The sequence below is a fragment of the Euprymna scolopes genome, chromosome 8 (assembly GCF_053919585.1).
Source record: "Euprymna scolopes isolate OS-2025 chromosome 8, ASM5391958v1, whole genome shotgun sequence".
Lineage (NCBI taxonomy): Eukaryota > Metazoa > Mollusca > Cephalopoda > Sepiida > Sepiolidae > Euprymna > Euprymna scolopes.
Window position 1 is genome coordinate 1831777 of NC_136489.1, and position 26918 is coordinate 1858694.

Consider the following 26918-nt stretch of genomic DNA (forward strand, 5'->3'; position numbering starts at 1 on the left):
TTTCTTGCATATTTTCTGCTTGTAGGGAAAGTTCTTCAAGATTATAAGTAACTTCACGTTGATACTCTCTCGCGAGTCTTTCATCTCTCCCTTGCGTTGGTGCAGGTAATCCATAGCTTGCCAATGGTTGACCGCACATAAGGAGAACTTTTTCTTCAATTAGACAAAGAGTTTTATTGTAGATGTCCTCATTAAAATCTGCTTCTGGATTGTTAACTTCTTGCCTGTATCTGTGAAGAATGTCTTCAGATATTACATCACGAAAAGCCATCCAGATCTCAAGAGGATTTCTTGGCTCACAGGCTGTTAAAATTATCACAAATAGGCTTCGCAAATTTGAAGGTGATTGAGTGGCACTTGCCTCTCCTACTGCTTGATGCAAGTGATGGTCATTTTCTAGAAGGCCTCGAGCAAGGCACGCTGCTCTGTATGTTTCAAACACCTGACCATTGTATGCTCACAAATTTTGAAATGAAGTTGGACCAGCAACCTCATTGAGCAACAGGCGTAAGAAATAACACTCCCCTGCTTTTGGACTAATCGTGTAGATTCTCCCAATGCATGGTGCCTTCCATACATCATCATTTTCAGTACCTTCAACTTGTACCCCACGCATTCTTCTCATCCATTTCTTTGTCGATTTGTTCCAAGTGTAAAACTCAGGGACTTCTGCGTATTTGAGACCCCTTGCAAAGTCATCCTCATGGCAGAGTTGAAAAAATGCTGTCAAAGTTGTGGCAGGCGGTGGACCTTGGGCTCGTTCCAGAGCAGTATCAGCTGAGAACATGACACGCTGCCCATTTTCAAGATGAACAGAAAGTTGTACAATTGGGGGGAAATGTTCATAGATGGGATGTTCCAATATCCTCCAGGCCGCCTCTGAACTGCCGACATACCTTGCATTCTGGAACTGCTGGATCTCATCCACAATGTGACTTTGTACTTGGCCTTGTTGGTTAGCTGCTCCATCAGTTCTTTGTAGTTCAAACACTGCTTGATCACATCCTTTATTCACGTATTTGAGGACATATTTGATGCTTTGGATCGAGCTGCAAATTTCTACGTTAATGTGAGCGTTGAACTGCTGAAGGAGGACCTTGTTGTACGGAACAATCCACTGGTTTGTTATTTCTTGATTAACATACCGACCATTTCTCTTCATCCTTATTGTACCAGTCTGGCCTCCATCTTCTGGTTTTCTTCGCCTGTACTTGGGGTAAGAGTCTTGGCCTTGCTCGGTACACTGAAGAAATTCTTTTGGGTATTTTTTGGAACATTTGTTGTCAATCATACATGGACAATTTGGATTAAATGGTCCACAAGGTCCATGCACCATATGTGCCATCACTTTAGCATGAAGATCAGGATCTTCCTCTTTGTCAGGGATCTCTGCAGATATGCAGAGATCCATTTTTTCTGGTAGAAGTTTGTCCTCTGGGGCCTGCCAGGTGAGAATGTGTGCATGCGGCAGTCCTCTTTTTTGATATTCAATACTGTACAGAAAAGCCCTCAGCCTGCCAAATCCTCCCTTTTTAATAAATTCAAGTAACTTTTTTAGCTTCTGCCTGAAAACCCTGGCAACAATATCTGGACGATCCTGAGGGTCTTGCCCTTGAAGACAATTTTCTGTAATTTCTGTCCACTTTGGATTTGTTGTGAACGTGATGAAGAGGTCGGCTCGGCCCATTCGCCGAACATATGCCATGGCATCACTTTGACGCTCAAACATGTATCGAGGGCCTCCTGTATAAGTTGCCGGAAGTACAACTCGTTGACCAAACTGTTCTGGATTCCCATCCTCCCTAAGAATTGAATCTCTCAAGTTGCTATAATTGTCAGCTCTCAGGGTCTGTTGCTCACGCCTCAGGAACTATAAACGTTCTGTTTCAATCTTGCAGTACACATCCACCAGCCATTGTTGAAATAGCCTTCGGTACCAGAGAAAATAGTTTCCAGGCCGAGTCATTAAATGGTACGAATAAAATTGCTGTTGGGTAACTTTTCGCCCATTGGATGCCTTCATGTAGATGTTGTAAGATGGAGAACCATAGGGGTACATTAACGGGTACATTAAAGTATCGTAGAGGGGATGTAGTTCGGAGATCCATTTTAATGTATCATTTCTAAAACGCAAGACAATATCCCGGTTAGCTGTTGGTTCATTCTCCATTAATAATCCAATCTCATACGTTGTTGTTGGAGCATTGAATCGCCGTGGATGCTCTTCTTGCGGCCTTCGGTCTTCCCTTATGACAACTTTATGTTCTACCAAGTGTTCTTCTTCAATCCTCTCCTTTATTGTTTTCAGCTGACAAATAAAGCTGTTGTTCTCATGTAAAAATTCAGTCAGACTTTGGAGAATGTCTCTATTGAGTCTACTGTCACGTCCCCGATTATGTAGTTCCTCTTCCAGACTATCCAAGAAGTAGACTTGAATAAACTTTGCTGTTTCATCTTCAGGTGGTAAAAGACTCCCAATCTGGTGGCAAACCTGGCCTCGAATTCTAAAAGAAGGATTCCACCCATGTACTGCCGCAATTTTGTGACCAAATGATGTCATTGCAAAACAATTGTTATAACAGCGTAGATTTTGCAGAAAATCTTTAGAGATGGGACCATTGCCGGAGAGCAAATCTTGAAGCAACTGAGGCAGTGGTGGAAAGCTATCAAGCACAACTTTGCCAGAAGAACAACAACAACCAGGGGTTTCTCCTTTAAATTTTACAGCTGAGCAATGTTGACATACTTTGTCCATTTTTCCTATATCAGCTGTAGTGAGAGAGTCATTTTTGTTGTAGAGCAATCCTTTTCTATTGCAGTGTTCTATTTCATGGTGTCTCAAAGCAGTCATTCGTTGTCTAGCTGCCTCGTTTTCTGTCAATTGCTGGGGCAAAGTCATACTCTCTCTCCATGCAGCCTCTCGTTGTTGCCCTTGGTATAGGCGAAAGCTTCGTTGGGTTTCCGATTCATTCTGATGTCGTTGAGCCACTCTCAACTGACCTTGTGTACGTCTACTTACCTCATATAATTCATTCGATTGTAATATTGCTTCTCTTTCCAGTGCATATCTTTGCCTTTCTTGAATTTCATCTTGTGATGAATTTAACCGCCTTACAGCATGTCTAGTTCTGTCAGCTTCACGTTGGGTTTCTCTTTCCAAATCTGACAGTCTTGCTCTCCTTTCTCTTTGACGTATCCTGTTAAGTTCTAGACGTCTTTCTCTATCTGAATTGTTTTCATTGGAGCGAATTGCAGCAACTCTTAGTCTATTAGCTTCCAATCTTTCCATTCTTTCTTCCTCACTTTCGTTTCTACTTCGTTTGGGTGGCATAATTTCGGTTTTAAACGGAATTGTTTAACGATATTAATGATTGTAAATTAATTAAGCGTAAAGGAAATGTATACTAACTGAAATGGACGAACTATAAATAATATTTCTGAATAGTACAATTATAAACAATTATATTGTACCTATTTACTATGCCTCCCCACGGGACAGAGTTAGACACCAGGGTCGTTTTTTAACGTGGAGAAAAGGTACAAAAATAAAAATTGTCTCAGTCGTGAAGGATTTCTCCTCCACCGAAAGAGAACAAGAAAATGAAGTGCAGCATCTGAAGAACAGATACTACACTTTGATCTTGACCAAAAGGAATGAATAAAAGCGACCTACGTGTGACTCATTACTTCCGGGTGTAAACGTCACAATCTAAAATAATTAAAAAAAAAAAGTAAATGTAAAATAAATGTAATACCAACTTAGGTTAACTAAGTAAACAGTACAATTAAAACAGTTCTATTAAAACAAATAATTACTAAGATCTAGGTAATTGTTAGTCTCATTGTTATGGTTTTAAAGAAAAAAATGTGTAAAAAAAGTTCTGCTTTTGTGAGTACGTGTACTTCTTTTAAATTACATAACCTTTTTATTTTATTATTTATATCTCTTTTAAATTTATATATTTTGTTAGTAAACTGGAAGAAATTCAGTTGAATAAAACCTTGTTCGTGTTCTTTACGTTAAACTCATATTTTTATAAAAGGTTCATCCGGTTTAAAGAAAGCACTAAGTTTAAATAAGACTGGAAATAACTAATTCAATATATAAATAGAAAAATGAAATAAATATAAGCTTTAAGTCTTAAGATAGTAATAATCAAAATGTAATAAATTATTTGTAGTTCAAATCTATGATAAGACAGGCTTTCGAAATAGGCTCGACCAGAAAGATTAAATTGGAACGAAATTATAATCTCCGTGCCATTTTCAAAACAACCCCACAAAAGTAACGATATCCTGCAGTTGGTTAAATGACAATGGTTGTAAGAAAAATGTAAAAGAAAATGCGCTTATCTGTTTATTTTGACCTGTTTTATTTAATTAAAAAAACATTGGCTATAACTGGAAGAGAGCGTTATGTTTTGGGGGTTGTTTAAAAAATAGAATGGAAATAAAGTTAGTTCCGTTTTAATTGTCTTTAATTGCGGCAAGCGCTAACAAAATCGAAAAATCACTGTTTACATTCGAAATGTTAACTTTTATAGGTTTACAGGTTTGCTGACAAGGCTGGGGGTGTTTAATACAATTATTTTACTAAATTGATTTTTTTCATTTAAAAATAAAATTATTTCTTTTTTAATAAAGTTTTATTTTAAAATATTTGTTTTTGTTTATTTATATAAAATTACGATAGTTGAATTGTATTCTTTCAATTATATTGGCAAGTAAAATATAAAAGATTAAAACGGAACGAAATTGAAATTTCCATTACATTTTCAATACAATCCCAAAACATAAAGCTTTCCTCGCCAATGAATTGTTTTGATAATATACGTAAAGTGAAATAAATCGAATATAAAATTAAATGAAAATATATTAAATAATTAAATGTTAAATAGATTTTGTAAATAGTACAGTTGAAATGATTAGAATATTTCCAATATGTAATAAGGTCGAGGTAATTAGTTAAAGAGATTTAATATAATGTGATATGCAAATGAGCATAAGTCATTCGATATGGGGGTGGTTTGTAGACTAGTATATAAAGAAATTAGGCAAAGATTCTTATGTCTCCTATAACAGAAACATCCTAAAATGGGTTCTAATGTTTCTCTACCAGGAGAGATCTACCCTCTTACCTCCTTTATATTTCGTTGATGATGGAGAGATGTACACACAGACAGAAACACACGAACCCTATTACTTTATAAAAATATAGATATATATATATATATATATATATATATATATATATATATATATATATTTAGTGGAAATGGTAATTAATAAAAACTGAAGAAAGTGCTCAATACTGTTGTAGAGCAAATATGCGTTTTATTTTTTTATTACCGTATCTTTCTGTTAAGTTACATTATTGTTTCGGCTACACGGCCGTTTTATTTGGCCGTCTGTAGCGTCCTTAGACTTTTACAGAAAGGTTCTGTAAAAGTCTGAGGACGCTACAGACGACCAAATAAAACGGCCGTGTAGCCGAAACAATAATGTAACTTAACAGAAAGATACAGTAATAAAACGTATATATATATATATATATATATATATATATATATAAGAATTACAGTTAAGTTTACCAAAATGATCCAAGATGGCAAAACTAAAGTAAATTATGAATATTAAAGAATTAATATTTATAAAGTAATCTTAACCAGATGTAAAAGCTCGATAAAGCCAAATAGGAGATAGAGCTTATAAGAACAAGTAGTTAATAAAACATGTTAAAAAAAAACACTTTAAAAAGAGTTAAAAACATATTTAATTTTAAAAAGGAAACACTAAATAAGCGGATAGTCCTTAATCCGCGGAGTTTCGAAGAAATACTTTTCTTCTCATCAGAGGGTAGAATTTACCAATGCGGGATTGGATTTTGCTTGCAAAAGTATTAAATGAAACTACAAGTAAGTCATAGATTTTACTTGATAACAAAAAGTGAAGCAGAGGGAATAGGGTGAATAAAAAAGTAATTTCGCGTGAATGGATAGTCTGGTGGAGGGTAAAATATCCAATGACGGTAAAATCCAAACATGCCGAATCCAAAAAAGCCTGCTGATAATTTAATTCTTAAATAATGACTTGTACATTTAAGTTGACCTCATTTTTGCTTAAAATTTTTGCGCCTTTAACGTCATCTTGTCTGGATCATTTTGGCATTGGTTTTTCTATTTTAAATTTATTCCAATCACCTTTCAACTTTTTGGGTTGTCAAAATGGCAGCGCCCACAACTTTTATAACGAGTGATGCAAAATTTCGCTGCTCGTGGGCAAAATCTTGTTGCTCAACTGCATAAAAGTAAGCCGCGGTGAGAATGCCGACGGTTGTAGGAGAATCTTTGGAGATCGTTGTAGGAGGAATCCTTGGAGACTGTAGAAGAATCCTTGGAGATGGTTGTGGGAGAATCTTTGGAGGCTGTTGTTGCATGTTGCTTTCTTGTTCTTTTTTTTCCTTCCTTTTTTTGTTACAAGAAATATGTAGATACATAAAGACAATTGTTGATGTGAAAAATCACCCATATACACACGTCTCTCATGTCAATATACATGCTTTTATTTAATAGATTCATAACAAAACTTTGACCGTTGTTGAAGGTGGCATCGAGAAGCATCTCATGTTGTCGCTAACATTTCCACCAACATTTTTCTGCCTCATTGGTCAAGATTCCAGCATGTCATCGAATGAAGAGTTCCTGAGAAACTGCAGTGTCAAAGTTGAAATGGAATTCCAGCCGCACAAAGAATACAAATGCAACAAACGTGAAATCGTGCAAGTAGTTATAGGCTTCAAACGACACGGCGCTTGCACTAATACATGCGCCCTTTGGTTCACCAGAGAAAACTGGAACGGTACTCAACAGGTTTCAGTTCGAGCCGTGATCGACTCTTTGAAAGATAAGGATCAGTTAAGAATTTTGGAGATTAACGGATCAGTTGGAAACTTGAAAACCCGGATCATTGGGACAGTTCCGGTAAGTAATAGGTCGCATAGTTTCATTTACTTATTTTTCATAATAAATGTCATTATTTTTGTTGTAGTCTTGTAATAATAAAAATATATACATTGGTATAATTAACAAAAAGTAGTAAAAATGTTACTGAAGTACACATTATGATTCTGGGGCTATAACTGTCATGAATCCGTGCATAAATGTTTAATTGTAACTTTCTTTATAGTCTGTGGGTAAGTCCATTATTGCTTAAATAGCTTACTTTATCACAATTTTTAGCTCCGACAACAAAGTTAGGTTTTCAATCGAGTTTGTTCGTTGGCTTATCAGAATGTTTGTTAGTTTACAGGTTAGAATGCACATCGTGTAACCAAACTTGGTTAAAATATTAAACAAGGTCTATTTAGAACCGATTTGATTTTTGAATATCTAGGTTAAAGGTCAAGTTTCAGAACACAGAAAAGATGGTGACAGTTACACTTTTGGTAATAAGTGATTATTTTTATCGTAAAAACTCACTACTTGGTCCATATTGTTGTCTATTAAGTCCTGTATCTTATATGAGCTTAACCATTAGTCTTAACAATAAAAAAATTCTTAAGCAAGCAGCAGCAAGAGTTGCATACTAGCACTCCCGGATTACCTGAGCAAGATTATTATTATTATTATTATTATTATTATTATTATTATTATTATTATTATTATTATTATTATTATCGTGTAGTTGAATTAGATTTGTTTTAAAGAGAAAAATGAAATTCAATGACAAATATGGTTAAATAACGCCTTAGAAATTTAACTTGATTAGATTCTATAAACAATAATAAGAAAGGATTTTAGATAAATAAAAACATGTTTTCAGGAAAAGGGATGTTAGTTTTCATAACTACCACAAACACTGATTTAAAAATAGGTCTGACCTCTAGAGTCTAAGGTTGTCTGGCGTAGAGATCACTTAAGATTACGTGAATCTTAGGAGAAAGCTTGAAAAAACACGTATCAGTTAGTCAAAAGTTCGAAATTAGTCGAAGTTAGTTGAAGAGGTCAGACCAGAAGTCGGGGAGAAGACATCTTGGAAACCGGTAAAGTCAAGATCAACATGTGAAGTCAAAGCGTTGTAATCTCCGAAATGTTGACACGGCGTGTGAATAAATGTTATATGAAATATAACTTTGTATGTTTTGTCATCTTTTGAAGAAACAAGTATGTGAATTCGTCCCGGTTGTTACTGTCATATTAAATGTTTATCGACTTGTTAAATGTTTACAGACTTTGTCTATTATATAGACTATTGCTATAATATACACTCCTCTTCTTCACCAAAGAACATTTGTGTAACTCTCTATCAATGGAACATTGTCTCCTCTCGTCGTTTGGATCCCCTTCATGTACGAGTATCTGTTATCGCTTCAAAATAGCATGTCGATATGTCCACATTATCGTATCAGTCCAGATCAAGCAAATTATTGTTAATCGTAAAAGTTTTCTTTTTGTTTCAATTTGCACCCCAAACAAGGCACAGAGCCACTTTGAAGCAGGGGGCTACTATCGAGGACATAATTTGCAGGGGCATTATGAAGGGAGATGAGTAAAAAGATGTCTGTTCACATTACACTTGAACTTCTGCATATCAGTACAGTTGAGAAAGCAAAATCCCGGAAGAGAGTTCCAAAGTCTAGCAGTTCTGGGGAAGAAACTATTGGTGTAAAAGGCTTTCTTACACCTAGGGATCTCTACTGTGAAGGGGTGGGATTTAGCTGCTTGTCGGATTTGATGGGGATATTCACGTCGAGGGGTACACGTGCTTGTAGTTCGTCAGAGCATTCACCATTAAAATACTTGTAGAACAGGCAGAGGGAGGCAAATTTTCGTTACTGGGACAGGGGCTGAAGCCTAGATGATAGTTCAGGACCTATCAGGTTGGCGACTCTCTTTTGAACCCTGTCCAGGAGTGAGAGACAAGCAGCAGATGCACCAACCCAAATGTGACAACAGTACTCCATACATGGGCGAATGGTGGCCTTATAGAGGTACAGGATACTTTCAGGCGTAAGTAGTTTTCTAGCACAGTAGAGAGAACCCACCTTCTTCTCAGTGTATCTATTCCAGTTCATGTTCCCTGTAAACATTAGGCCGAGAGGTTTAAAGGAAGTACTTTCGGGTAATGTGTTCTTGGCCATTGCTATTGGTGGTAGAGAAGCTTTCTTGTAATTATTGAAGGAAACAAGTTTAGTCTTGGCAGCATTGAATATGACCATCCATTTCTGTCCCTATTCCACTACAGATCGGAGGTCATCCTCTAGTGTTTCTGCCATTTCCTTGGATATGTGTTCATTTATTTTCCCCTCATGCCTGTTATAGATAGTGGTGTCATCAGCAAATATACCCATCTCAGAAACAATTTTATCAGGCAGGTCATTTATGAACATCAAGAATAATAAAGGTCCAAGGATAGACCCCTGAGATACTCCCACATTTATATTATATTGTTTAGATGTACGACGACAACCTGGATTTTTCTCTTACTTAATAAGGATTTAATTATATTATATATTCTTCCAGTGATACCATGTGATCAAATTTTCCTTAGAAGAATACCATGCTATACCCTGTCAAAAGCCTTAGGTATATTGATGGCTACCGATGTACCCTCCCCTGCTTTGTCCAGTGAACGGTATATATGTTCAGAGATACGGCCTATCTGTCGGTTTATATACACCAACATTTATTCCTCGATAATTTGATACCCCGCTATCAAACATAAGGATATCAATCAAACATCTAAGATTGAGAACACGTGTTTTTAATACAAAATATATTCTAACGTAAAAGCATTTGTATCTATAAAAAATAAACTTGTTCTTTAATTTACGAAATATAATAAATTGTATGTTAGTAGTTCAAATCGAGTTATGCGCGTTAGTATCAAATGTAATATTATTTTGTGAGATTTTAAAAATTGAATCGAAATAACATTTAAGTTGACATTTAACATTTTGATTCTAACCAATAATTTTCTTCGTTATTGTTGCATTTTTTTATTTGCACTAAAAGAATGTACTTCACTGCGACTGATTGAAAAAATTAATTAATTCGGCCCTGACGAGCTAATAATGTGAAATCTTTTTTACTATTCAACAAAATTAAAATTCATAATGATTCAGATTTTTAAGTGAAGAATATAAAATTAATTATCAGCCTTACAACTAATTTGTTTTTTTTTTTTTTACAATGTTATTGTATCTACTCCATCTCAAAGAGGTTGGACACAAGGCCAAGTGTGAGTTGGATGAAAGTGTTTCAGGGTTCGAACTTGGCACATCCAGGTCTTCAGTCCATGTCATTAAGCGCTTAGCTACAATCACCGCGCGTTAAAAAGTGTGTCGAATTTTTACTTTCTTTCCACCTTAACAGTCACCTTTAAAATACGACTTTTGTAGGTTTCGTGTATGGTGAAAACAAATATCACATTTAAATCTGGGTCAGGCAAGTAGTTTTCCCGATTTGGATCTCTCTAAAAGAAAAAGAACTTTGTTTCCTGGCGCCAAACAGGCAAATTATTTTTAGAATAATGAAATATTGTAAGTTTTGGATAATATATATATATATATATATATATATATATATTATATATATCAAGGCAATATATATATATATCAAGCAATATATATATATATATATCAAGGCAATGGGAATGAAATGGGATACAAGCAAGTGTAAGCTCCAACCTAATACAATATTCTTTGAAACTCCGCAGAATAAAAATTTTTGGAAAATCGTTTTTGGAGTATTCGGTCAAACAATAAATTTACTTGTAAATTTTAATTTACAGTATTGATTTCTTTTCCTTGTATATATATATATATATATATATATATATATATATAATGCTGCATGTATGTTTGTCTGTCTGTGTGTATGGTCAAGAATAAAATCCTATATGGTTGACTATTATAGAAAACTGATCTCATATAATGATAGAAGATGTATCGAGACACAGGAATGGGTATGTTTGATCTGGTGGAACGGTGGTTCATTAAAATTGTAGGGTCTGCGTACGCGCCTATGTCCACAAAGTATGGAAATAAAAAAATTTAAAATTAAAAAAAAAATCTTTACAAGTGTTTTTGATATAGACGTACATAAGAATACTTTGATAAGTATGTTTTAATTTAAATAGGGATGGTATAATAAAATTGTGGGGTCTGCGTCCGCGCCTGGCCTCCATAGAATGGAAATAGGCACAAACTTTAATAAAGATTTTTCATATCTATCTGCGTAAGTATACTTTGATAATTATGTTTCAGTTTGAAGAAATATGGTATAATAAAATTATGGGATGCTCGTTCGCACCTGACCTCCATAGAATGTAAATATGTGAGAAAGTTTAACAAGGTTTTTTAATATAGATCCACAGAATATTGTGATAAGTGTCTCAGTGTGAACAGGTATGGTATAATAAATTATGGGGTTTATCTATTTTATTTTTACTTTCATCATATTTTGCTTTAGCTTTGATACCCCCAAATTCAACCCTAATTTATAACCCTTCCTTGTCATAACCTATCATACTTTCATAAATTAGAGTCCATTTTCTGTAGGCTGTTTTTGAACCCAGTCAACGACGGGTACTTTTGCTAGTATATATATATATATATATATATATATATATATATATATATATATATATATATATATATATATACGAAATAAATGTATCCTTACATCGTTTACATAGTGGACGTTAGTAATTGGTCTCATAGCATCATACAATGAATCTATAGAGACTGAAAACCCACAAGGTAACACTCACATAGCCTTTTCCTGAATGAGTCCTTGCCTGTTATCCGTGCAACAATAGCTGACATTAATATTGTTCCTATGTATAATTTTGTGGATCATTTCTTAGGGATCCATATTCCTGGTAGTTATAGCATAAATATGTTAATTTTTCTGAACATTTTTAATACCTACATTATTTTTCGTATACATTAGATACCTATCATCGTGTTGCTATTATAAACTAAGCAATATATCTTTATAAATAGGACCGTGGAGTGTGTAATAAATTGCGAACAGACAGGCTTACCTGACAAACGCTCGAGGTGTGCACTCTGCAAAGCGGGCACGTCCAAAGAAAAATCGCAAGATGGCGGCGGCCGGTTAATATTGCCAAGTAATCACGCAAAATCTTGTGTTCTCTCGCACGCACGAGAGTTCAGCTTAGCATAAAAACGGGTCACTGTGAGCAAGAAGGGAGAAGGAAAAACGTAGTCAAGACAAAGATGACGCTTCTGACGACTGAGAAGAAAAAAGAAGAAAAAGAGCAAGAAGTAGAAGAGGAAGAAGAGAACGATACATGAGAAGACGAGGTGTGTGCGGTTTTGAGTAAATCGAAACAGACAGAAAAAAAACTCTGATTACAAGCTATCTCGGCTTTGGTTTGGAGAAATTTGACATCAGATTAATTCCGGAATTCGATGGCTCCCCCACTGGTCCCTCGGTGGTCGAATGGCTGGAAAAGGCTGAGCGTGTTTGCCGGTTGTGCAAGATTAAAGACCCAGCTATGGTTATCCCATTGAGACTCACTAAAGGGGCTTATGCCGTGTACCAGCAGCTAGGGGAGGATCCGACCATGGAGCAGATTACACAAGCGCTATACGGGGCATTTGGTACAGACCCTTTTGTCGCCTGGAGGCAGTTTTCCGAACGGCGACTTGGGCCGGGGGAGACAGTGGATGTCTACATGGCCGACTTGAAAAAGCTTGCCACTCCCTTCGGCGGTGCAAGTGATCGCATATTGGCATGCGCCTTTTTGTCGGGACTTCCGGATGAGGCAAGTCGACTGCTGCGAGCATCGTCAAGACTCACTGAGATTGGATTGGAGGAGTTATTGGCGAGAGCACGAAACATCTTGAAAGACGATCGAAAACTAGTCTCCGCAGCTGTTGACACTCTGGACTCGCCAACGAAGGGTCTACGATGCTATACCTGTGGTGGCCCCAACCACTTTTCCAGAGACTGCAAAAGCGGTACAAGGCGCACCCCTAATTATGGAGCACAACAAGTAATACGGTGTCACCAATGCAATAAGCCAGGCCACATAGCGCGGAATTGTCCGGGAAACGGGAAAGGGGAGGACGCCGCAGCGCTAGCATCCTCCCCAACGCGGCATTGAACAAAGCGCTGCCTGCAGTAACAGTTCAAGTTGATGGATGTGAACGTTCAGCGCTGGTTGACACCGGCTGTACCCAAACCCTTCTTCGAAAGGAATATTGCGCCACATGGAAGAAACGAAGGATCCCTGTACTTACTGTCGGCCAAGGCTCATTGGTGTGTTGTGGGGTCAGCGTTGTTCATATCAGCATTGGCAATGGCTCTCCGGTTGCTGTGACGGTGTTAGTGGTCGATGGGGAGCTGCTCGGATATGACCTTCTCCTTGGAATGGACGCTATCACACAGCTAGGCGGAATTACTGTGAACGGCGCCGGTGATGTGAGCTTCTCTCGACCAAACAAACAAATGTGTGCAGCAATCACTCTCGATGAGCCCGACTTCCATGCAGAATACGATAAGGGCACATACACTTGGACAGCGTCCTGGAAATGGGCAGGCGACCAGCCACCAGTGTCATTGCGGAATCGACTTACAGAGTATCCCCCTCCTGCGTGGCTTAGGGGGCAGTACGAGGCAGAACTTCAAGTGTGGCTGGATAATGGCTGGTTAGTTCCATACCCAGAGGATGAGCTCGGGCCCCCGCGGGGGCTAATTCCCCTGATGGCTGCCAGACAAGAGAACAAGCAGAAAGTTCGACCTGTTCTTGATTACCGGGAACTTAATGAATACGTTGACCCACACACTGCGGGGGCTGATGTCTGTGCTCATAAACTACGGGAGTGGCGGCGGCAGGGTGCGGAAGCAGCCATACTGGACTTGTGAAGAGCGTACTTGCAAATACGTGTTGAGAAATCGCTGTGGCCGTTCCAGACGGTGGTGATCAAAGGAACTCGCTATTGCTTGACCAGGCTAGGATTCGGCCTGAATGTAGCCCCTAACATCATGACAGCAATCATGCAGGCGATCCGGCGTCAAGATGAAGCGGTGCAACATGCGACATCGTCGTATATAGACGACATTTTTGTCAATGAGAGCCTCCTGTCTGCCCAGGCGGTCAAAGAACACTTCGAGCACTTCGGATTGTCGTGCAAGGAGCCGGAGCGGCTACAGGACGGGGCGAAAGTGCTCGGAGCAGGTGAGCGGAAGTGCAGATGGCCTTCAATGGGGAAGGAGTGGTGAAATCCCAGAAATCCCATCTACCATCACACGTCGGAGCACGTTTTCCATTTGCGGAAAATTGGTGGGTCACTTCCCTGTGTGTGGGTGGCTCCGAGTGGTTGTAGCGGCCATAAAGCGACGGGCAACTTCTATGTCAACTGGATGGGACGATGAGGTGCATGATCCTGCCCTGCGAAGCATGCTGGTGGAAGTTGTGGCCAGAGTGACCAATGATGACCCTGTACGGGGGAGCTGGTGCGTCGATGGGAGTGAATTTACAGTTTAGGTAGACGCCAGCTCACTTGCCCTTGGCGTTGCTCTGGCGGTCGACGGAAGGATAATAGAAGATGCCTGCTGGCTTCGGCCAGAGAATGACGCCAAGCATATAAACCTAGCTGAACTCGATGCTACACTGAAAGGAGTCAATCTAGCGCTTCAGTGGCAGGCTAGAATCCTTCACATCATCACGGATTCCACGTGTGTGCATCGGTGGATGACCAATGCCTTGAACGGAAAAGCACGTCTGACAACAAAGGCGTCGGCCGAAATGTTGATCCTGAGGCGGCTTGCTACCCTAACCGAAACCACTAAGGAATACGACTTGGTCATAGATGTGACACTGATGCAGTCCTGTTTGAATCAGGCGGATCGTCTGACCAGAGTGCCACACCGTTGGCTAGACCTGCCAAAAGAAGTGAACGAGTCAGCACCTGTAAATTGCGCTGCAGTGGGACACAGACTCAGCCCGGAGCATATTAATGATGTCCATTGCCAAAGCGGGCACCCCGGTGTAAACCGAACGCTTTACTTCGCCAGATTGGTTGACCCCTCTGTGTCTCGGAGGGCTGTGAAATCTGTTGTGGGAAGCTGCAACACCTGCCGATCGATCGACCCAGCACCTGTCCGGTGGAAGAAGGGAATACTCAGTGTGAAGCGTAATTGGGATAGGATTGCGATGGACATAACACACTACAACGGGAGGCATTTTTTGACGCTTATCGACTGTGGACCATCTAGGTTTTCATTGTGGCGGCCCCTTCGCCGGCAGGACGCGGCTGCCATTATCCATGAGTTGGAAGGTGTGTTCCTCGAGCGTGGCCCTCCTTCTGAGATACTCACCGACAATGGCCCCGCTTTTGTTAGTGAGCCATTTAAACAGTTTGCAGATGGCTGGGGTGTCCATCTGCGTTTTTGGTGTGCCCATGTTCCCAGTGGAAACGGGATTATTGAGCGCAATCACAGAACTGTTAAGACGATCGCAGCGCAGAAGGGGTGTACGGTACCTGAAGCAGTCTATTGGTACAACGTCACCCCTAAGGACGATGTTTCACCCTCCACGGCGCCAGGCAACGTGCTACATACATACCGTGTCAGGGTGAGAGGTTTGGAGAGCAGCTCACTACCCGAACCGGAGCCACCACAAAAGAACATAAAAGAAGGAGATATCGTCTGGGTTAAAAAACCCCGAGGCCAGTGTACGACTAGCTACGGAACCGGTCATGTCACTGAAGTGATCAGCCCGCAGGCGGTGCGAGTTGATGGAGTACCTCGTCATATTAAAGACTTAAGATCAGTATTCCAAACGCAGCTGCCGCTTGACGAAGATAGTGAAATTGAATCCGTGACCAGCGACCCATCATTCTGGTTCATGACAGCTTCAACGCACAGCGACACTGAGAGTGGTAGCCTTCAAAGTACTGACCCTCCTGCTGATGATGAAGACCTGGACAGTGATACTGCGATGCTCAGCTTTAGGTTCGCCGACCTTCGTGACACGGAAGACAGCGCAGACGATGATGAAGCCCCGAATCCCCCTCTCCGAAGAAGCACTCGAAGAAAAAGGCCACCGCCTCCCTGCTCTTTCTTGATAATGAGATCAGGGGGGAGTGTGTAATAAATGGCGAACAGACGGGCTTACCTGACAAACGCTCGAGGTGTGCACTCTGCAAAGCGGGCACGTCCAAAGAAAAATCGCAAGATGGCGGCGGCCGGTTAATATTGCCAAGTAATCACGCAAAATCTTGTGTTCTCTCGCACGCACGAGAGTTCAGCTTAGCATAAAAACGGGTCACTGTGAGCAAGAAGGGAGAAGGAAAAACGTAGTCAAGACAAAGACGACGCTTCTGACGACTGAGAAGAAAAAAGAAGAAAAAGAGCAAGAAGTAGAAGAGGAAGAAGAGAACGATACATGAGAAGACGAGGTGTGTGCGGTTTTGAGTAAATCGAAACAGACAGAAAAAAAACTCTGATTACATGGAGCGATTTCATTGCCTGTTGCTATTAAATGCGAATGAGAAAAGCGAAAACAAAACACCATCCTCCCACATCGAGAAAAATTTGTGAGCTAAAATTCTCCCAAAGCAAACAACTTTAAGTTATATCAATTAATAAACCAATTAACATGTTCTTATGAACGAATATCTTTTATTTTGGTGTGTTCACCTATGAGTGGACTAGCAATGGGGAGAAATATGGAAGGAGATACTAAGGAATTTCATTAAATAGATTTTAGGACATCTTCTCTGATTTTTCAATTCAGGCTCAGGAACTTTGAACCCGGAAGTCTCTCATTTGACGTCATATCTGCTAAGCTTACTTCCCATGCAGAAAAACTGCTCCAAATAGTTAACCGCCTGAACCCTGCTGATTCTTGTCTAAGATTCATCCTGCTTACAATTTAACTTGTATTAAATTTCTCTGAAAACATTATTCAACGAAATAAAGACTAGTTAGCGTATTTACCAATATCAGAATTATCATATTGCATGGTGTATAACTTATATTTGTAACTTGAATTTTCTTTTCCAGGTAAAAATAATCGATAATGACAAAGATGCTTTGTGTAAATCAATCAACGATCCTCACATGACAACATTCGATCAAAGGTAAAAACATTAATTAATCAATTAACTTAATTGTGGACTTCTGTTATCCTCATCTTCATAACGTTTCGGCCAACTCATCCTCTGGCCTTCATGGCACAGTGGATGGAGGCGTTGAGTTTCTACGGTTTAAGGTGAGCATTTTCTGAAGAGAGCGGTTTCAATCCTACCCAAGGAAGCCAAAGGATTAGTTGGCCAAAACGGGGTGAGACAACAACAACTATGGAAGGCAGTAATTACTGGTGATAAAGTCACAAAACTCGACATTCACATCTCGGTTAATCACCTGATGAGTACAAGAGGGTGAGTTGATCGAAACGTGGTGAAACAAAAACAACTATCAAGATGAGGATAACCGTCTGAAAATAAATCAATACACAAATTATGAAGCCTCATCTCATAGGTTTCCATAACATAATATATAATAGCCTTTTTCAAAATAACAATTCACTTATATATTTTAAATATAATGGGCGGAAGTCTCTCAAGAGCTCTTTCAGCTATCATCTCATCAGGAGAAAATCGATAGCGTAAAAATAATAATACTACGCTATCGATTTTCTCCTGATGAGATGATAGCTGAAAGAGCTCTCGAGAGACTTCCGCCCATTATATTTAAAACTGTATTTAAATTCTGTACCTCTAAACGTTTATATATATATATATATATATATATATATATATATATATATATAAACTCTAATATCAAATTATATATTTTTAATTATATTTTATAAAAAAATGATTGATACAGTTTTCTTTCTTTTCTAAAACTTACCCGTTTGAGGCGTTTTCTTTCTTTTATTCTTAATTTCACCTAGTTAGGCAATGTTTTGTATGAATATTTGAATATTAGCTTGGACACTGGCAAAGCATTTTTCTTTATTTTTAACTGAAGGCTTTACATACGTTCAACGAATAAACGCGTTCTTTCTATCTACATAGTGAAGGTCGCCGATGACATCCGGTTATAAATAGAATGAAGGCATTTATGCAGAGTTACGTTTACTGGCGTAACATGGATGTGGATATTGCACTAACAGTAAACAAGTGTAAAGGTTGTGCGTTAGCCACAAAGGCACCACCGATAGTCCATAAACCTTGGAAAAAAGAACTGACCATCCATGGTCACGCATTCATATAGACTTTGCTGGACCGACCGAAGGACAATACTACCTAATTGTAGTAGATATTTTTTCCAGATGGCCTGAAGTAAAGCGTTTCAAGAACCCGACGACAAATAACAGAATAAGTTTTCTGCATGAAATATTTGCACGTTTTGACGTGGCAGACATTATAATCACAGATAACGGAACACAATTAACATCAAGTGATTTCAAGGACTTTTGTGACGCTTTTCAGGTAAAACATATAACTACACCACCGTTCCATCTGGGATCAAATGGATTAGCAGAAAGGTTCGTACCGTGCACTTAGAAAATCAATTGGGACCCGACGGATAAAGCATTACAACAATTCCTGCAAATATACAGGATAACTAAGAACCTAAATATACCGTCGAACTTATCCCCAGCAGAATTAATGTTTGCTAGAAAAATAAAATCACCATTTGATAAATTATTACCAAAGCAAGCAATCGTCCATCAAACTACGCACACATCACGTAAAAGGTTTAAACCTGGTGATCATGTATATTTTAAATGTATGAAAAATAATATTTCATATTGGGAGTTAGGTACGGTAGATAAACGTATCTATGTATGGTCTACATGATAAAGGGTCCAAAAGGGATACACAAAAGACATCAAAATCAATTGAGAAAACGTCATATAAAAGACAACGAACATGACAAACCTGATGAAAAGGAAGATCCAATTGATATACAATACGAAGCGTCTGATATCGAACCACCACAAACTATGCCCGAACCGAGAAGATTGGGAAGGAAACGAAAGTTTACAGAACCAATTATAATGAACCTGTGTTTCATGAGTAAGTTGCTGGAATCAATATTAAATAGAGAAATAGTCAACCACTTCAGCAGAAATAACCTTCTTAGTGACACGCAATATGGTTTCCGTTCTGCAAGATCTACCGCAGATGTGCTAACGGTTATATCTCATAGGATTAGTGAATCTCTTGACAAAGGCTTCTTTCTAGGGCAATTGCTTTGACATACCAAAGGTCTTCGACAAGGTATGACATAAGGGCCTACTTCACAAGATTTCCAGCTACGGTATAACTGGAAATATTCTCTCTATCATTAAATCATTTCTCTCTGATAGGCTCATAAGAGTAGTGGTTGATGGACAAAAATCAGAGGCCTGCAGTATTAATGCTGGAGTCTCTCAAGGATCAATCCTGGGCCCAACTCTCTTCCTGATCTACATCAATGATCTTCCTAAACACATATTTAAATCATTCGTTGACATCTATGCTGATAACACGACCATCTATGGCAACACATCAAAGGCTGTAAATGACAAAGCTCTCTCTGATTCTCTCTCCTCTGATCTCGAACGAGTGGTTCAGGGGGGGGGGAGACGTGGCTGGTTACCTTTAATGCATCTAAAACCAAACTCTTATCTTTATATCATCAACGCTCTGATCCCCATCTGGCATCAATTGAAATGGATGGCTCTCGTCTAGGAGAAGCTCCATGTTCTGACAAACTTCTGGGCTTGACCTTCACTCCTGATCTGAAATGGAGCACGTACATCAAGTCTGTTGCCAAGGTCGCTGGAAAGATGGTGAGATCCTTCTACCGCTCCAGAAGATATCTCACTACTGATGCAATTCTCTATCTATATAAAAGCCAAGTACGTCGAAAGATTAAGTATTGCTGCTACATCTGGGCTGGAGCTTCAAAAAACAGCCTATCCTGCCTTGACAGAGTACAAAATAGACTTCGTGGCTTAGTGGGGGATGCTCTCTTCTCTTCCCTGCAACTTCTCTCCCACAGAAGAGATGTTGCAAGCCTGTCTTTGATTTATCGTTATTTCCATGGCAAGTGCTCGTCCGAGCTCCAATCTCTGGTCCCCCCTCGCTAATCCTTCATGATAAACACCCGTCTAGCTAAAACTACTGTCAGTAATTTCCCCCACTCTTTATGTGCCTAAATCAAAACGTAGATGCCATGAACATAGCTTTTTTCTGGGAAGTGCACGCCTGTGGAATTCTCTTCCGTTTGCCTGTTTCCCACCTGACTACAACTTGGACGTCTTCAAGTCCAACATAAACAAATTCCTGATTAATCGCCCCCTTAAGTAAGACGCTTTATCAAATCTCCAATACCAACTATTACTACGATATTATCCCATTGATTATTGTACACAAAATAACCCTTGTCCCCGAGTGGCTTCCGGGCCTTGATAAGTGCTGATCCCCATGTAAAAAAATCCCTATTTTTAGTTGCTTTAACAATCATTTTATCTCATTTAAATCCTATTTTTTTATGAGTCCTTTTTTTATTTGTTTCTGATGTATTTTTTTCCAGACGATTTGATAATTTTTATGTCGGTGAGTTTGTCCTGATGAGACACAAGCATCTTCCATATGCAGTGAGTTTACATTTTCATTTTTTACTCTCTTTATATGACGCTTTACTGTTGAATGTATTTTGTACTTTCGGCCGCCGCTCTTTTCGTCATTGTGAACCCAGACTGACTTTTTTCTGTTGAGACAAAACTACGCCGACACTTGATTAGTCTATGAAAAGTTTATTTTATTTAATGACAGAAAACATTGGAGAGACAATTTGTGTGCGAGATAAGTAAATCGACAGACAACCATTTCTATAAATCATTTATGGAAAGAGTCAAAATCTAATGGACCTTGAAGTAAACAAGTACCCGTTTTATTCAGAATAAGCATTGTCGACCGCCACCCAATACAAGCCAATTCGTTAGGAAAAGTATAAACCATCAATCCTCAAGTTATGAGTAAAATAGCAATCTAGGTACACTCCTATAAATGTTTTTGTGTGTATTGATATTCATATTAAAAACCCTTTTTCTCTATTTAAAAAGAAAATACAACTGTGTTATATATTGGTCGTGGAATTGCATCCATCTGCAAAAGATCTAGCTAATTTGCATATTCTTTTAAATATTCATTTTAATTAATTCTCTATTAGTTTTTTTCGGTTTTCTTATAGGATGGTCATCTTTTGTTACCTATTACATGGGTACGGGCTACATGAATGCCGATGCTCAAAATGTATAAACATTTTTACCCCTCCTTTTACTTAAAAAATAACCAAAAATCAGGAAATTAACCAATTTTAATGACATTTTCAGTATTTATCATTTGATGATCGCAGAATATAATGAACTAATTATTTTTATTTTAATCTGAGTGGAAATGTATTATTTTGTCTAAAAAAAAAACACCTTTACTAAAATTATGGTTTTCAGTAGTAAATAAAAAAAACGCAAGAATTTATTTTTGCTTTTTTATATAAATAAAGCATCGTAATTTGTAACAATAAAAACAAAATAAAATAATTTTTACAGGAACATTAGGAAAAAAGCCCCTAAATCCGTATTAATGAATTATATATAACTCGAAGAAAAATGAATTTCTCGCACTACCGATATTACCATTGAATTAAGCATTGTTTATTTAATATTTCCACACAAAAAAATATAATAGCAAAATTATTTCTACTTTTTTTGAATTACGGGTTTCACATAATTTTTATAAGCAAGATTTTAATAATTTCCTTGCTCGCAAGAATGTGAAACTTTCGGCGTAACATTTTTTTTTTTATATATAATATTGAACAATAATTAAGAAAAAAATTATTTTAAAAATAGGAACATAGAAAAATAATTGAATTAAAAATGCAGAAATTAATACAAACGTTCAAAAAAGGAATGTACAGATGCGCGACTGGGGGAAAAAAGAACTTCTTCTCTTTTAATTACATGACGTCATTTTCACAGTCTTTCGACTGCCTGAAATTTTGAGCCTTCGTAATTTTCGTGTTTACAAAATTTTAGTTTGTTGCGTTTTGCGAACGCCAGAATCACTCGGTTTTGGGCTAATTAATTTATGTTTTGTACAAACAAGATTTTTTTTTTTAATTTAATTCGATATCTTAGGACTTTACTAATTATCTTTGAAATAGACCCAGAAAACTAATATTTTTAAAGGATTTTTTTACAATGAATTTATTTAACTTCAATATTTAGCTGAATTGGGTAGCTCGCTGTGAAAACATTTTCATAACTTTTTTTTTCACGTATACAAATATTTTTTTCCATTTGGAAATTAAGTTTAGTCTTTAATCTTTCAAATACAATCAAAAAGTAGTCGGGAATCTAAAAAAAAATATATGATAAATCGGCCTTCCAAAACTAGGTCCTCCATTTTTGTCTGCCCATTTTTGCCCGTACCTACTATTACATGTAATTATATTCATGCAGATATTCTACATGATTTATACTTGCATAATATTTTCGTAAAAAAACCTATATATATATATATATATATATATATGCGTATACATATATTTGTTTAAAAAGTGTTGCCTACCAAACTCCTCTGTCAGTTTTTGGTCTACAGGCACAAAATTTAATATATAGGGTATTCGAACCCATACGAAACTTTATATTTGGGTTTTAGTCGGGGAAAATTAAAAAATGGATTTTGACAAGTGAAGATCGAACGACGGCATTACGAATATGCATGGGTAACGTCATAGCTATTGGTTCATGTTTTAATTTTTAGCCTTGCAGTAAGCATGTCTTCATAGCAAAGGCATTAACGTCAAAGGAAAAAGTAAATCGTATGCTAAACGTTTTGGTTTCGATTTTTTGTTGCTACTTTTTAAATGATTACTATATATTGGGTCCAATCTATATCTATATATCTATAAAAGTGAACGTGTCTGTGTGTGTGTGTGTGTCTGTGTACATTTCCCTACGCAATAACACTGTCAATTTTAAGTCTACAGACTCGAAATTTGATATACAGAGTACTGAGATTCGGGAAATCTTGTAATCGGTTTTCAGCCAGAACTTTGGCTGTTAAGGGGTCAAAGTTCAACGATTTGATCTTTGAGAACTCTACCAAACTCCTCCGCCAATTTTGGGTCTAAACACTTGAAATTCTAGATATAGGTTTTTTGGACATGGATCTAACTTAACAACTTCATGTGAGCCCAAAACAATAAATTTTCAAGGGTCATAATAGGGGTCAAATTTAAAAAAATTGACCGCTTTTTTTTTTTTACTCAACATACACCTCCAAGCACCCGGGCAACGCTGGGCTGATATGCTAGTATAATCTATATATCTATAAAAGTGAAAATATCTGTGTGTCTGTCTGTGTACATTTCCCTACACAATAACTCTGTCAATTTTCAATCTACTGACTCGATATTTGACATAAGGATATTGAGATTTGGAAAAATCTTTGTAATCGGGTTTCGGCCAGAAATTTTGCTTTGGGGTCAAAGTTCAACGATTTGACCTTTGAGAACTCTACCAAACTCCTCCGCCAATTTTGGGTTAAACACTCGACATTTTTGATATAGATTACTTGGACTTGGATCTAACTTTTTAATTTGATTTAAACCCCAAACAATAAATGTTAAGGGGTTATAATTGGGGTTAAAATTAAAAAAAATGTGATCTCTGCGATCTCTAACAACTAAGTCAGCCAATTTTTGGTCTAAACATTTGAAATTTACATAAAGTGTATTCCGACATAGGGCAAACTTTTTAATCGGTTTTTTTTTTTTTTCTGAAAATTTGGCTTCCAAGTGGTCAAAGTTCAAAAGATTTGAACTTTCCGGTTTCTAGCAAACTATTAAACCAATTTTTGGTCTAAACATTTGAAATGTTATATAAAGGGCATTCAGACATGCAGCAAGCTTTTTAATCAGTTTTTAGGCGAAAGTTTTTCTACCAAAAGGTCAAAGTTTTCAGAGTTGACCTTTGCAGATTCTACCAAACTCATCCGCCAGTTTTGGGTCTAAACACTTAAAATGTTCAATGTAGGTTACTTGGATATGGGTCAGACATTTTAATTTGATTTGAGCCCGAAACCATAAATGTTAAAGGGTCAAAATTAGTGTCAAAGTAAAAGAAAATTTGATCTCTGCGGTCGCTAGCAACGTTTCTCTATGGTAGTTAAGGACGCCTATTAAATAGAAGGCATTGCCATACATATGCACACTTTTTAATATATACATATTCACACTTTTTAATATATACATATGGACACTTTTTAATATAATAATATATACATATGCACACTTTTTAATATATACATATGCACACTTTTTAATATATGCATATTCACACTTTTTAATATATATATATGCACACTTTTTAATATATATATTCACACTTTTTAATATATACATATGCACACTTTTTAATATATACATATTCAAACTTTTTAATATATACATATTCACACTTTTTAATATATACATATTCACACTTTTTAATGTATACATATGCACACTTTTTAATATATACATATTCACACTTTTTAATATATATATATATGGACACTTTTTAATATAATAATATATACATATGCACACTTTTTAATATATACATATGCACACTTTTTAATATATACATATTCACACTTTTTAATATATACATATGCACACTTTTTAATATATATATTCACACTTTCTAATATATACATATGCACACTTTTTAATATATACATATGCAAACTTTTTAATATATAAATATTCACACTTTTTAATTTATACATATGCACACTTTTTAATATATACATATTCACACTTTTTAATATATACATATTCACACTTTTTAATATATATATTCACACTTTTTAATATATACATATCACACACTTTTTAATATATATATATATATACACACACTTTTTAATATATATACATATGCACACTTTTTAATATATACGTATGCACACATTTTGATATATACGTATGCACACTTTTTAATATATATATATTAACACTTTTTAATATATACATATACACACTTTTTAATATATATACATATGCACACTTTTTAATATATACATATACACACTTTTGAATATATACATGTGCACACTTTTTAATATATACATAGGCACACTTTTTGATATACACATTTGCACACTTTTTAATATATACGTATGCACACTTTTTAATATACACATTTGCACACTTTTTAATATATACATATGCACACTTTTTAATATATACATATGCACACTTTTTAATATATACATATGCACACTTTTTAATATACACATATGCACACTTTTTATATACACATATGCAAACTTTTTAATATATACATATGCGCACTTTTTAATATATACATATTCACACTTTTTAATATATACATATTCACACTTTTTAATATATACATATTCACACTTTTTAATATATACATATTCACACTTTTTAATATATACATATGCACACTTTTTAATATATACATATGCACACTTTTTAATATATACATATGCACACTTTTATATATATATTAACACTTTTTAATATATACGTATGCACACTTTTTAATATATACATATTCACACTTTTTAATATATACATATACACACTGTTTAATATATACATATTCACACTTTTTAATATATACGTAGGCACACTTTTTAATATATACATATGCACACTTGTTTATATATACATATGCACACTTTTTAATATATACATATTCACACTTTTTAATATATACATATGCAAACTTTTTAATATATACATATTCACACTTTTTAATATAAACACATGTACACTTTTTAATATATACATATACACACTTTTTAATATATACATATGCACACTTTTTAATATATACATAAACACTTTTTAATATATACATAAACACTTTTTAATATATACATATACACACTTTTTAATATATACATATGCACACTTTTTAATATATACATATTCACACTTTTTAATATATATACATATGCACACTTTTTAATGTATACATATACACACTTTTTAATATATACATATGCAAACTTTTTAATATATACATATACACACTTTTTAATATATACATATGCAAACATTTTAATATATACATATTAAAACTTTTTAATATATACATGTGAAAACTTATTAATATATACATATGCAAACTTTTTAAACAAGTGGTCAAAGTTCAAAAGATTTGAACTTTCCGGTTTCTAGCAAACTATTAAACCAATTTTTGGTCTAAACATTTGAAATGTTATATAAAGGGCATTCAGACATGCAGCAAGCTTTTTAATCAGTTTTTAGGCGAAAGTTTTTCTACCAAAAGGTCAAAGTTTTCAGAGTTGACCTTTGCAGATTCTACCAAACTCATCCGCCAGTTTTGGGTCTAAACATTTGAAATGTTCAATGTAGGTTACTTGGATATGGGTCAGACATTTAAATTTGATTTGAGCCCGAAACCATAATGTTAAAGGGTCAAATTAGTGTCAAAGTAAAAGAAAATTTGACCTCTGTGGTCGCTAGCAACGTTTCTCTATGGTAGTTAAGGAAGCCCATTATATAGAAGGCATTGCAATACATATGCACACTTTTTAATATATACATATTTACACTTTTTAATATATACATATGGACACTTTTTAATATATACATATGCACACTTTTTAATATATACATATGCACACTTTTTAATATATACATATGCACACTTTTTAATATATACATATGCACACTTTTTAACATATACATATTCACACTTTTTAATATATACATATGCACACTTTTTAATATACACATATGCACACTTTTTAATATATACATACACACACTTTTTCATATATACATATGCACACTTTTTAATATAAATACATATGCACACTTTTT

At 36.2% G+C, this 26918-nt stretch overlaps 1 protein-coding gene across 1 annotated transcript in view; it reads left to right on the plus strand.

Moving 5' to 3' along the window:
- The window catches only part of LOC145283483 (uncharacterized), a 163206-nt gene that overhangs the window by 46099 nt on the left and 90189 nt on the right, over positions 1 to 26918 (plus strand). The window contains exons 16-18 of the mRNA XM_080132304.1: positions 6573 to 6980; positions 17043 to 17119; positions 20574 to 20637. Coding sequence (XP_079988430.1) covers positions 6573 to 6980; positions 17043 to 17119; positions 20574 to 20637 — 549 coding nt within the window. The remainder of the gene's footprint in view (positions 1 to 6572; positions 6981 to 17042; positions 17120 to 20573; positions 20638 to 26918) is intronic.